Here is a 13,414-nt window from a genome sequence, read left to right as displayed (position 1 = left end):
AAGGTGATAAATCTGTATTCTTTAAAGTCATGTTTTTGTGCTTTTGCATTTTTATTTTGATTATAGTTTTTCTTCTCTAAGTTTTCTCTTGAAGTTCCTTTGCAAAAAGTACAAGTTTGTCTGATCTGTTTCTGTGTACTGAAGAAAAAATATTTATTTGTCCACATAACATTAGCTAGGGAGATCAGATTACCTTTAGAGGTTAGACAGAGTGGTGACTGCCTAGCTTGCTGGACAGAATAAATGGACCTAGAACTGATAAAGAAGATGGCAAAAATAGTGGGCATGGCAAGAATATGCCAAAGATAACTAAATATTTGTGATTGCTAGTAATCTCTTCCCATCTGGTGATTTCATTAACTGGCCTGAAGGAAACAGAGACTGTATTCTGGCATAGAATAGCATTTGTATTTTGGATGTGTAATTTCATTCCTGTAGACACTGCTTTCATTTCAAATTAAAACTTCCACTATATTTCTTTATTTTTAATGTTTCCTGATTGTTTTTTCCTGTACCTCTACTGTAAAAGTTCTACCTAAGTGGACTAGAAACTTTTTTTTAAAAGAATATCAGGAGTATCAATTTTTAGTTAGATTGAGCAAAAACAAATTATGGTTTGATAATAAATCTTGGGTTAAAAAAGCAGACTTTGGATAGTTAGGTAAAAGCACTTGAATGTTGTTGAATGAAGGAGCATTGTTTAAAATTCCATGAATTAATTCAAGTTAATTAAAGGTGTGAACCTTCCCATTGAACTTTTTACAGTTAAGGGTGGATATGAAACATAATACCAATATAAAATGATCATAGAGTTTAGAACTAGAAGGGACCTTAAGTTATCTACTTCAGCCTTGTTATTTTACAAAAGGAGACAGCCTCAGAAAAAGTGACTTGGCTAGGTAGTAATTAGAGAAGCATTTTAACCTGACTCATCTCCTCAGATTGCACTGTTCTTTCCACTATACCAACTGCCTCTCATAACTTCTGTTGTAAAGTAATACATCAGCCTCTACTGTGAGGTAATACTCATTTGGTTTTTGAAAGACATCTCTGTCCCCCTTTTGGATTAGGAAGTTGATACCAACCTGACAGGACTCAGAATCCTTAAATTTAATTGGGTTGTAATCTTTATCTGAGAAATTTAACAAGTGACCCAACTAAGACCATCCTCAGGGCATATAAAGATGAAATGGAGGAGAAGGACAATGAGCAGACAAAAGTAGAAAAAATAATGAGTAAAGTTTTCTGTAACAAACTTTCCCTCCATCATTATGCCAGAGAAACCACATTTGGAAATGAGCAGCATAATCCTTGATATACTCTATAAGAAAGTAGAAACGACACTAAAGAAAACAAAGAAGCCTACACATTTCCATTTCAGCAAAATCTTTATGAGAATAACCTCTAAATACCTTGAAGGCATCCTTGATGGAGTTTATGAGAAGGGAATGGGTGGATTTTTGCAAAAAATGTTTCACAGAACACATCGTTATAGTCATTGATTACATTTGTGATTGATTGAAAGGTGAAATGATTATAAGAATCTCCAATGCTTATTATTTGTTGACTAATAAAAAGCATTTAATTTGGAAGAACAAAATTCTTAATAGTTCTCTAACAAGATGTCTCCCATGCATGTATACAGGGTGGGCCAAAAGTTATGGTGTTTTAGTAATTTTTGAAAAATATTTTTCTTTATTTTTTGTCATTTGTGAGATTTGATTTTTCGCATGTAATGTAATTTCATTTTCTATATATATTATTTATGATTGCTATGGTATTGTTAAGTAAAAACAAAAAATAAAAGAATTATCAAGTATTGAAACCACTTCATGACTTTTGGTGGACCCTGTTAGCAATCATGGAGAATTCCTTTAGAGAATTTCCCTATGTCTACCAATCTGAAGTGAGCATATAATGGGAAAGTAAATGTTTGCCAAAAGTCTTTGCCACCACTGTGAGGAATGGCCAATATAGAATCTAAAAGGAAAAAACAATTCCTTAAAGATAATGAGGTTCTCTACGATCTTTCTGTGGATAGAGCCGAGCTGATCGCATCAAGGTAAAGCATTGAAGAACCTTCTAAATGATGAGCTAATTTCTGTCAGCTGACATTTATGTAGTGTTTTTAAGTTTTGCAGAAGTTTAGATATATTATCTAATGTAAGCCTCACTTTCTTTATGAGGTAGTTTTACCATCAATCAGTTAGCAAGCCTTTATAAAGAGTTTACTTATGTGCCTTCAGTTGGTAAATGGGAAAAGTCTCTGAATGTTCAATTTTCAAAGGAAGAAATCCAAGTTAATAACCATCTGAAAAATATTCCAAATCACTAATAATTAGAGAAATAAAAATGAAAACAACTGAGGTTCCACCTCAAACCCATTGTAGCAGTCAAGTTAACAACAACAAAAGGAAAATGACAAATGTTGGAGGGGCTACAGGAAAAGGCATGTTGGTGTGTTGTTGGTGGAACTGTGAACTAACTAATCCAGCCATTCTGAAAAGCAAATTGGAACTAAAAGTTACTAAAGTGTGCATACCCCTTGACCAAGTAATGCTACCACTAGGTCTCTACCCTAAAGAGATCAGAGTAAAAGGAAAAGGACCCATATGTACAAAAAATATTTATAGCAGTTCTTTTTGTGGTGGCAAAGAAGAATTAGAAATTAAGGTGCTGACCATTGAGGAATGGCCGAAGAAATTATGGTATATAAATGTAATGGACTAATTTTGGGTTGTAAGAAATGATAAAAGATACAGTTTCGGAAAAACCTGGGAAGGCAGGTATGAACTTTAGTTGAATGAAAAGAGAAGAACAAGGAGAAAAATTTACACAGAAACAACAATATCATAAAGATGAACAACTTTGAAAGACTTAAATGATTAGTGAAATGACCAAACACGACTGGATAAAGCAAGCTTCCTACCTCTCGACAGAGAGGAAATGGACTCAGAGTATAGATTGAGACACAGATTTTAGAGACATGGCAATGAGGATTTTGGGGGGCATCTTAACTGTGCTTATTTGTTACAAGGATTTTGTTTTTCTTTCTTTTTTTTTAATGAGATGGGGCATTAAAAGGAAGGGAAATATTTCAATAAACATTATTGTTTATTGAAAAAAATTAATCTCTTTTAAAATATCCCAGCGGGGCAGCTAGGTGATGCAGTGGATAAAGCACTGGCCCTGGATTCAGGAGGACCTGAGTTTAAATCTGGCCTCAAATACTTGACACTTACTAGTTGTGTGACCCTGAGCAAGTCACTTAACTCCCATTGCCCCGCAAAATAATAATAAGAATAAGAAGAATATCCCAGACATTGGGATAAGCCTTGGATATAAAGACAAAAGTGAAAAAGTTCCTGTTCTAAAGGAACTTACATTCTAATGAGATAACATGTAGATATATAGGTATGTACATTTCACATTCAAAGCAGAAACAACATAACCCTGAATGAATTAGTTAATCTGAGGCACTAGAAAAGGCCTTCTGCTAAAGGTAGCACTCGATTATTCACATTTTACATATAAGAAAATTGAGGCTTAGGGAGGCCACATGACTTAACTATGGTTACCTAGGTAGTAATTGTCAGAGGTAGGGATCGAAGGTTTTTCTGACTCCAAGTCTAGTACTGTATCTACCATGTTGCACTGCCTTCCCTAATAGCTCAAGAGTTTAGTCTGATTGATTATTCATGTAGGAAAAAAGAAGTGAATAAAAAATACCCATTGTTGGGGACATCTAGGTGGCGCAGTGAATAAAGCACCAGCCCCGGATTCAGGAGGACCTGAGTTCAAATGTGGCCTCCGACACTTGACACTTACTAGCTGTGTGACCCTGGGCAAGTCACTTGACCCTCATTGCCCTGCAAAAAAAAATACCCATTGTCAAAATTATATATAATTGAATGGACCCCAGCACAGATATCTTGGACAGATATTGAAGGTAGATCTAGTCGTAGAATTAAATAGAAAAATGTCATTAGAGAGATGCATGACCAGAAAAAGAGGTGGACTGGTTGAGATCATGAAATAACCAGTGGCATTCAAGTAATATCGAGAGATTTAGCAGAAGATTCCACCCGTAGCATGTTGCTTGAACCTTATGTTGAATTTTTATAGGTGTAGCAGCAAGAAGTGCATAGAATGCAAAAGGCACAGATATATTATCTTCTTCAAAGTTGGAATGAGTACCCATATCAATGAGATGATGGAAGTAATATTTTATTTTTCTGGGATTTAAGCTGTTTCTCTCTCTCTCTCTCTTTCTCTCTTCCCTCCCTCCCCCCCTTGGGGCAATGAGGGTTAAGTGACTTGCCCAGGGTCACATAGCTAGTAAGTGTCAAGTGTCTGCCCTTTCTAGTAGAGCAAGAATTAAATGTGATTATCACAAACAAGATTATTGTTGAAGAACTCAATTCAGAAGTTTAAAAATATACTTGCAAGGCTTCTTTTGAGTAACAAAAAGCAGCATAGTGTAAAGAAAGGAAAGTGCCTTGGATTTTTTAAGTGCAAAGGTCTTGACTCAAATCCTGTTAAGTCACACTTTGCAACTTATTATCTATGTAACAAGACAACTTTTCTGAATCTATAAAGTAAGGTGGTTGACTAGATGATCTTTGATTCTATGTTAAAATAATTCCTGTGCTATTGTACATAAAAATTATTAGTACCATTAACCTGTGAATATTAATTCATATTTTAATTTTTATATTGAGTGTAAGAAGACAGGGTTTTAATTTTTAGAACTGAATATTAGCAAGCTTGGTGGGGTTTTTTTTTTTTTAGATATTTGTAGGGGGAAAGTGTATAATTTTTGCTTTAGCTTTTTTATCGCTCATCCATAAATTCAGCACTGTCTTTTCCCTGCACTTAATTTGTATACTGGTTTCTGTGATAGGCTATTTCTGGCTATGAGATTCCAAAATTATAGACACTGATGTCAATGCAGATGAGGTTGGCCTAATTTGGTCAAGAGAGGGACATGCTATCCTAAGTCTTCACTACATGGAGAGATAAAGGCCAGTGCCAAGATTGACAGGTGTCCTGTGGGTGGCAGAGAACCCTAGGGATAAAATTTGCTACTGGCATTGCTATAATTCTTATTTCTTTAAGAAACAATATGTTCAAAGTTATTTTCAATTCCCTAAGAAGTTATCCTTTTCTTAATTTAAAAAAACCCAAGATACAAACAAAAGGTTGTCCTTTGAAAAATCAAGTAGTAACTTGTAAAGTTCAGAAACAGCTGACAATTGAATAGTTGTTAGCAAATGTAATTTGTAATTTACTTTAAAAGATGTAGTTCTTTACAAATTAATAGTTTACTTGCTATATTTAATATCTGTATGATAAATATTGTTGAATTGAACTTTTCCCCCTTGGGAATTTTCTTAGGAGATAACTCAACTCAATTTCAAAGTTCATAAGAAGTGAGATAGTTTTTTTGGTTTGTTTCCCTGTGATGGAGAAGGAGGTACAGTGGAAAGTTTTGTAGTCAGAGACCTGAATTTGAATTCTGCCTCAGACATTTAGTAGCTGTTTGTTCCTAGGCAAGTCATTTAAAATCTGTTAGTTTTAGTTTACTCATCAGTAAAATGGAAATAAAAATAGCACCTACTTCACAAGGTCATTATGAGAATAAAATTAAATAATATCTATAAAGCACTTTACAAAGCTTAAAGTACTATATATTTGTTAGCTTTTCCTATTACTATGCAACTTTGGGCAAGGCACTAATCCTTTAAGCTTCCACTCTGTCTAGATGGACAAAGTAATGTCTAAGGTCCCTTTAGATCTAAATCACGTGAATCTAATTTGTCAAGATAAATTAATGCTGGATTTCTTAAATACCATATATGCACTAATTATGATTTCATTTTTTAAAAGGGTTTCATGTACATGAACAAAAATCAAGAGAAAAATTTGAAATTATTTAAATAGACCTTTTTGCTGCTTCCCTCTCCCCCCATTCTTTGTGTTGATAGCAACACAATTTGTCACAGACCTTAACATTTTAAAGTTGTTTTAAAGCCATTTACTTTAGTATCTCAAACTTAATTTTGAGGTCTTTGGCATTTTGCAGTATACTCTTTACTTCTTTAAAGTATAGTAGTAACTTTTTTTTTAACAAAAGTATTTTTTGAAATGTTTATTTTAAGCCACTGTCAAAACAAAGACAATTGAGTGCAACTGGAGTTCATCATTTGGAAACTGAACATACCATGAAATTATTGAATAGCAAAAATTATGACACTGTTACAAAATACAAGACTGAGTTAAATAATTACTGTTTTCAGTATACATCTGACTCCTTAACCTAAGATTGTGAATTACTATACCACTGCACAATTAACAATAATAGCAAATCCAATTAATATTAAATACCATTCAAACCTAACAATGAACTTGTAAAACTATAAATTCACCTATACAAAAGGAACGTACACAGATGTTACAAAACATAATTAGAGTAGCTAATACTGCACCTATCTCTTGAAAACAAGAATACAGTAAGTGCTTGGAAAAGTGTCTTGCTGACATTTGTATGGGTTTACTTTTTCTACCCAAAAGAAAAAAACAGCACAGAAGGAAACCAGAAAAAAAATATTTTTTTTTGCCTTTTAGTACTAATAATCATCAATATCCACTAATTTGTATAAACTTCTTGTGCTGGTGAGAGGATTTGTAATTTCGGGTGCCCTTCCACACCCAAAGGGTGAACAAATAGTTCCATATTTCCATGTATTCTTCCCTTTTCTCCCTTTTCCTTTCCTTCCTTCCCCTTCTTTCCCCTTCCCTTCCCTTACCCACCCTCCCCTCCACAAAAAGACATGGAAAGTTACCTTAGAAAATGGTAAATTTCAAAGTATGATATATTAATAGGTTGAATTACTGGCAATATCAAATCTTAAAGAATGTTTGCTGAACCAGCACCAAAATACATATTGATGAGATAGTACTTTCTTCCAAATGCAAGGTTTAATTCCAATTCCTTCAAGGCCATGTGAGTAAACTACCCATTTTAATGTTACTAAATGGCACATTTAGTAAGCAATTTAAACTCTTATCAGCAACAAAATAAAACCCATTATTTAGGATAAACTAAAGCTTTACAGATAATTTATTTAAAATTTGCAAGCATTTTTAAAATAAAGACACTGCCACATATATCCATAAGACTTTTCTTGACAAAGGAATTTCAAATTTTCCCCCACTCCTTATCAAACCTTGAGATTCCTTCTCCAGTCTGAAGGAATCATTTGTGTTGAGTCTTAAATCAGGTACTAATTTTAAACATACTAAAAAATGACAAATCTTTTTGTGAAAGTGACCATCTAAAAGAATCAAATCTTAGCACATACTTTAATCAATTTTAAAATAAAGATGTACTAAGCCATATCTCATTTTATCTTCAGTCTTTTTAGATTTTTATTTCTACACTTACTGCAATGGCTTGAGATGGAACTGATTTACACAAAATTTGACACAAGTCACAACTTTAAACAGGTCAGAACACATCATTACATTTCATCAGGATTAAAATCCCCACAAATTAGACACTATGAAATTAGCACACCAAACAGTTTTTGTCACTAAAAAATGTCAATGACAGCTGTCCAAAACAGAGTTAAAGCATAACCTAAGCAGTCAAAATAAACTAGAATATCACTGGAAAAAATCAATCAATCTCTCTCTCTTTTTCTCTCTCTCTCAGACACAAACACACACACAGGCATCTTGGAGAAAAATTATTTGAACTGTGGGGTTGATTGACTATACTGATTGAATCTTATTGTTTTCTATCTACAAAGAAACTTTAGTAATGCCTATCACGATATCTCTTTTAAATTTATTTCTATGTCACTGTTATGATAAAAATATGACATTTCCATTATTTTTTTTACTATCAGTAATCACATTTATTAACAACTCAGTACTTCTATAATAGATCTTTGAACTCAATAATGTTCTACAGAACTGTGAGGGAGGCAAGAATATAAGCAGAATCTAAGCTGAAAACAAGAATTACTGAGAGAACTGAAAAAAATCTGTTTGGAAAAAGATTTGCAAAGCAATTACTTATTTTGAGATCCAGTACTGCTAGAATTCCTTCCCATTATTTCCTTTGAGGTTCTTGACTTTTTGTTCCCATATATGAATTTCTCATTTTTTCCTAACTATAAGGTAATTCTTTTTGTAGTGTGATTAGTATGTCTCCAATGAATAAGTAAATTGATTTAGTTGTATTGTCATATTTCTTTAATTATTTGGATCTGTATCTAAGTAGTATTTCATAGTTCTTGTGTGTATCTTAATGAGTAGTTTAGATGAATTCTTAACCAAACAAGGAATAGAGGCAATTACAAAAGATAAATAGATAATTTTGATTACATGACATTCAAGAATTTTTTAATAAGCAAAATTCATATATGATAAAAAGCAGCTGACTAGGAAAAAATTGCTTTGTATATGAGATTTCTCAGGTAAGGAATTGTTATCCAGCATGTGTAGAAATATATTAGATCCAAAGGCCATTGCTCAGTAGAGAAGTAGTTGGGGCATCTAGGTGGTTCAATGGATAAAGCACTGGCCTTGGATTCAGGAGGACCTGAATTCAAATCCAGCCTCAGACACTTGACACTAGCTGTGTGACCCTGGGCAAGTCACTTAACCCTCATTGCCCCGAGGGGGGGGAGAAAGAGAAGTAGTCAAAGGATAGGAATAAATGGTTCTTAAAAGAAGAATTGCAAACTATTAACAACCTTATAAAGAATACCCTATACTGCGTAATAATAAGAAATACAAATTCAAACAACTCTGAGGTGCCACCTCATGCCCATCAGATTGGCAAAGTTGACAAAAAAGGAAAATTACAAATTCTGGAGGGGTTATGACAAAACAGCTGTTTAATGCATTGTTGACAAAGCTGTGAATTAATATAGCCAGTATGGTAAACAATTTGGAATTATGTAAATAAAGTGGTTAAATATCTTTTCCCTTTGCTTCAGAGATTCTACTACTAGTTAAATACACTAAGGAGGTCACTGATGAGAAAGGCTCCATATATATATCAAAATATTTATAGTGGCATTTTTTGTAGTAGCAAATAATTGTAAACAGAGTAGATGTCCATCTATTAGGGAATGGCTGAACTATGAATAATGGCTTGTTACTGTACTCCAATAAACAACAAACACAGGAGAAACATGGAAAAACATCAATTGATGCAAAGTAAAATATATATGTATATAGGTGTATATTTATATATGTATGTATAAACTGTATCATTCCCCCTCCTCTCCCAACACATATATATGCAAGACATTGTTCAGTAGATGGAAGATATGGTTACAAATTTATTTTTATTTTCTTTGACTTTAATAAATAATAAAATAGCCATGTTTTAGCACACATATGATTGATCCCAGCCAGTTTTAAAGGATCTTTAAAGGAAGTAAGGAGTTTAGACTTGGAAGGGACCTTAAAAACAAAATCTTTCATTATATGCATTTGCAAATGAGGAAACAAATAGTCCAAGATCACACAGTGGCAGAACCAGGATTTGATCCCAAGCCCTCTGACACCAAATCCATGTTGAAGTACCAATTACTAATGTTATATACCCCTTAGAGGCAGCCTTAAAGAATGCCAGACAGTTTTAAAGTCAGGAAACCAGGGCAAAATCTCTGCTTCTTAATATTATAACCTCTCCAGACCCCAGTTTCCTCATCTTAAAAATGGTAATACCTGTTACTTTAAAAGGTTGTTGTGAGAATGAGACATAAAATGCTTTGCAAATCTTAAAAAGTGTGTGTGTGTGTGTGTGTGTGTGTGTGTGTGTGTGTGTGTGTTGCTGCTGCTTGAGATTTTTCAGTAATTCAGATTGGTCTACCTTTACCTTTAGTCCATATTAGTGCAGTTTTATTATGTATAGGCTAGTAAGACCTCAGTAGACTATATTTATATAGTCTTCTAATATGTTCTTTGAAATTAACACAAAAAACCACATTCTTAAAAATCATTGTTGCTATAACTAATAGAAATTAGCTAGATCATAAATACATGTCTTAATAGTTTATTAAAAAGTCTAAGCATGATAATTTTAGGTTATGTATGTCCCTTGCCAATAAAATAATCTCAATGTTATATATGGAATTGTCTGTATTACGCACAATTTTAGGGAAGCTCACAAATTTTTCAGCCAAATATTCTAACTCCTTCAGACATTTTACTACTACTAATACATTTATTTGTTTACTTAATTGCATTTTGTTCTATGAATATTAAGTTGACTGAATTGGGCTTAATTTTTTTCATCCTTGATTTGCTAAACTATTAGATAAGCACCACAGAATTTAGTCCTTGCTTCCCTTCCCCACCAGAACCCCTTATTTTTCGTTGTTGCTTAACTTTTTCTACCCCCTACCTAGTATTGTGGTGTTTAGCAAGTGTTCTGTAATGAGACCTACAGGGTGGTGCATTCCCAAAGAAGTCAGGTGATTGTTGCATTAAGGCAGCTGCTTGAGGTTCAAGTTAGTCAGTGCCCCTCTGCCTTCTGCCACAGGATCACTTTGTTATTTATCAAACTCTTAAATAGCTTTCAGTACCGGCTGGATTTTAAAAAAAAGATTATGCTGAAGTCTTTTGGGTGATCCAATGGGAATTACATTGATCTGGTGTTTGGCTTTGGTTCTTATCAAGTGGATTACCTCAAAGGTAGGCCATTTTTCTGGATTTAAAAATTAATGTCATATAAATGTGATAGGAGAAGTAAGTAGTGTATTTCTCATAATTTATCTTCGTTTTTATTCTATAGCAGATTTTAAATTAGCAGCAAGCAGTCTTAAAATTGTTTCTTGCCCTTTTTAGTTGTTTTCAAGCAAATTTATTCTTAAACCTTGATAAAGGACTTTTTGAGTGACTGGGTTAATGATTATTCTACATCAACTTTATCAGTTTTTTGTAACTAAAGAAATTTTATTTTCTAGTGGAGGAAAAAACTATTTAAATAACAGAGACCAAAATGTATTTCAGGTATAAACTATATACTTTGTAAGGACAGAGTTTGTTTTTGACTTGCTTTGTTCTTTCGTCTCCAGCTCTATATTAGGCCCTCTAATAACTGAAAATTCTTACTGTGAAATTGTCATTTCAGACTTGTGTATATCTTTATACATATCCAGTGGTTGAAACTATATTGGTGATTGGTTTTCATCTAAAAAGCTTTTATCTTCTAGGTGGAGTATAGATGCAATTTAATTATTTCTAATAATGATCAGATAAAATATAAAATCTTAATAAAGATATTTCTGCCAAAACACATACCTCATTCTTTATAGTCTTTGTCTTTTCCTTAATTCATTTACATTTTTAAACCTTACAATCTTTGCAAATTGTTTTTTTTAATAGGAGGAATAAAATATCCTGTTGTTTTGCTGGGCTCGAAACTAAATACCAGGCTGTTGAAAGAGATTAGTGCATTTTAACCTTTTGCCATCTGGAGTCTGAAACTGTTCATTTGATGTATCTTCAGTGATTATAATATTTAAGATTTTTCTGATCATGTTGAGAATTTTTTTCAACCTGTAATGCAGCTGTCTGTTATCATATCTGATAGATTTGACCAAAAATTTATAAAACCAGTATTACTTTATATTTTGCAGGTTTTAAGAATTTTCAAAAATTTAATGCTTTAGGAACACTAGATTTATAAAGTGATAAGTATAATATTTCAGAACAAAATTTGATACTTTTCATGAAGTAGCACATTGTTCTTTGAGATGTCTCTTAATCTATTAATATAAAGAAAATGGGTACATTTTAAATCAAGAAACCTTATAGTTTTAAATTTTAAGTATTTTATTGATTTAACTTATTATTATTCGTTTGTCAAATTGTGCCTTTTTTAAAGCTTGCTAAGTTATTGAATAAAGAACGAATTAATGTTAAGAGAAAGTTGGAAGTGTAGCTATTTTAAATTAACTTTCTAGTTTATAAAACTTACACCTTTTCAATCAAATATAGAAAGTGTTTGAGAATAGGCATTTCATTAAGCTATTATTAATCACAAAAAGAGTAATATTTCAAGTTTAAGTTAATTTGATATTGTTTGGGGTGGGGGGACAGATTAATCTTGGAATGATAGAATAGAAGAGATGCTGGTCTAGGTCGAGGGCTAAGAATCCAGACAAAAGTCTTAGGCCTTGTATTCACACGCCTGCTCCGTTTACAGATTTGTAACCATGGGAAAGTCATTTGACTTTTCTGGGCCCCAATCTCCTCATCTGTGAAGTAAGGAGTTTGTATTAGGTGATCTCAGAAGGCTTTTCCAGCCATAAAATCCTGTGAAAATCATCAGTTTCCAGTAATATGTATGTGTATGTGTTTATGTATAAAATTTCATATATTTTGGTTTTTAATTTTAAAAAATATTCTGAACATGTTTTCTAAACTTTAAACAAGGATACTTGAAACATCTTTCTTATATTATCTTACTGATCATATTTGTTAAATTTCTGAGATACATATTTTCAGTAAATTTTTATAATTTTATTCTTCCATGCTTTTAAGACACGATTTATCTCTCTAATATGTAAATATAGGGGCAGTGAGGGTTAAGTGACTTGCCCAGGGTCATATGGCTAGTAAGTGTCAAGTGTCTGAGGCTGGATTTGAACTCAGATCCCCCTGAATCCAAGGCCAGTGCTTTATCCACTGCACCACCTAGCCGCCCATCAAAATTTTTAATTAAGCACCACCACCACCCCCCCATAAATTCTGATTTCTTCTTTTCCTTTGATATAGTCCAAAATAATTATTTGGTATTCTTTGACACTGCCAGGTTCATTTTTATTCAATCCCTTTAGAATTAAATTGTCACATTTATGTCTTATTTTAAACAAAATTCATATTCATATATCAGGCTATATAAATATAACATTTATAACAAGTCCTCTATAGTTCAGCTAAACTGAAATAATTTCCTTCATATATTTTGACCTTTCCTGCCTTTCTGCATATAGTTCCTTACCCTGGATGGGCCTTCCCCTCAACTTCATATATCTGCTTGTTGAAATCCTTCCCTTCTTTTAAGCCCGCCCCCCCCCCCCAGCACTTGCTCTGTAAAGTCTTCATTTGTGCTACCACCCCAGCAATAAATGATCTCTCCCTACTTCAGTCACTCAATTTCTTTTTTAACTTCTCCTTTGTAGTTATTCTAGCCTAATTTGTGTTTTATTTTTTCTGTTATATATGCCTTATTCTTTTACCTATCAGGCTTTAATATTGAGGTCTGGGTTGGTCTTGTTAACTCAAATACAGACTCCTCTATTTGACATTTAAACTGTTTCACAAACCGGTTCCAGCTGACTTTCCCAGCTTTATATGTTCTCCCTCACACACTCCTCTTAGT

General features: G+C 33.0%; 1 protein-coding gene across 4 annotated transcripts in view; it reads left to right on the top strand.

Moving 5' to 3' along the window:
- The window catches only part of PDE7A (phosphodiesterase 7A), a 164,465-nt gene that overhangs the window by 62,090 nt on the left and 88,961 nt on the right, over positions 1 to 13,414 (top strand). For 2 of the 4 annotated variants that reach the window (XM_043984841.1, XM_043984671.1), the window contains exon 1: positions 10,556 to 10,719. The exons of the other annotated variants lie outside the window; for them this stretch is intronic. In XM_043984841.1, coding sequence (XP_043840776.1) covers positions 10,660 to 10,719 — 60 coding nt within the window. In that variant the 5' untranslated portion in view covers positions 10,556 to 10,659. Of the gene's footprint in view, positions 1 to 10,555; positions 10,720 to 13,414 lie in introns of those variants that run through there. 4 annotated transcript variants of the gene reach the window in all.

The sequence above is a fragment of the Dromiciops gliroides genome, chromosome 1, assembly GCF_019393635.1.
Source record: "Dromiciops gliroides isolate mDroGli1 chromosome 1, mDroGli1.pri, whole genome shotgun sequence".
In the NCBI taxonomy this organism is placed as follows: Eukaryota; Metazoa; Chordata; class Mammalia; order Microbiotheria; family Microbiotheriidae; genus Dromiciops; species Dromiciops gliroides.
Note: the sequence above shows the minus strand (reverse complement) of the source record. Positions and strands in the feature narration are given on the sequence as shown.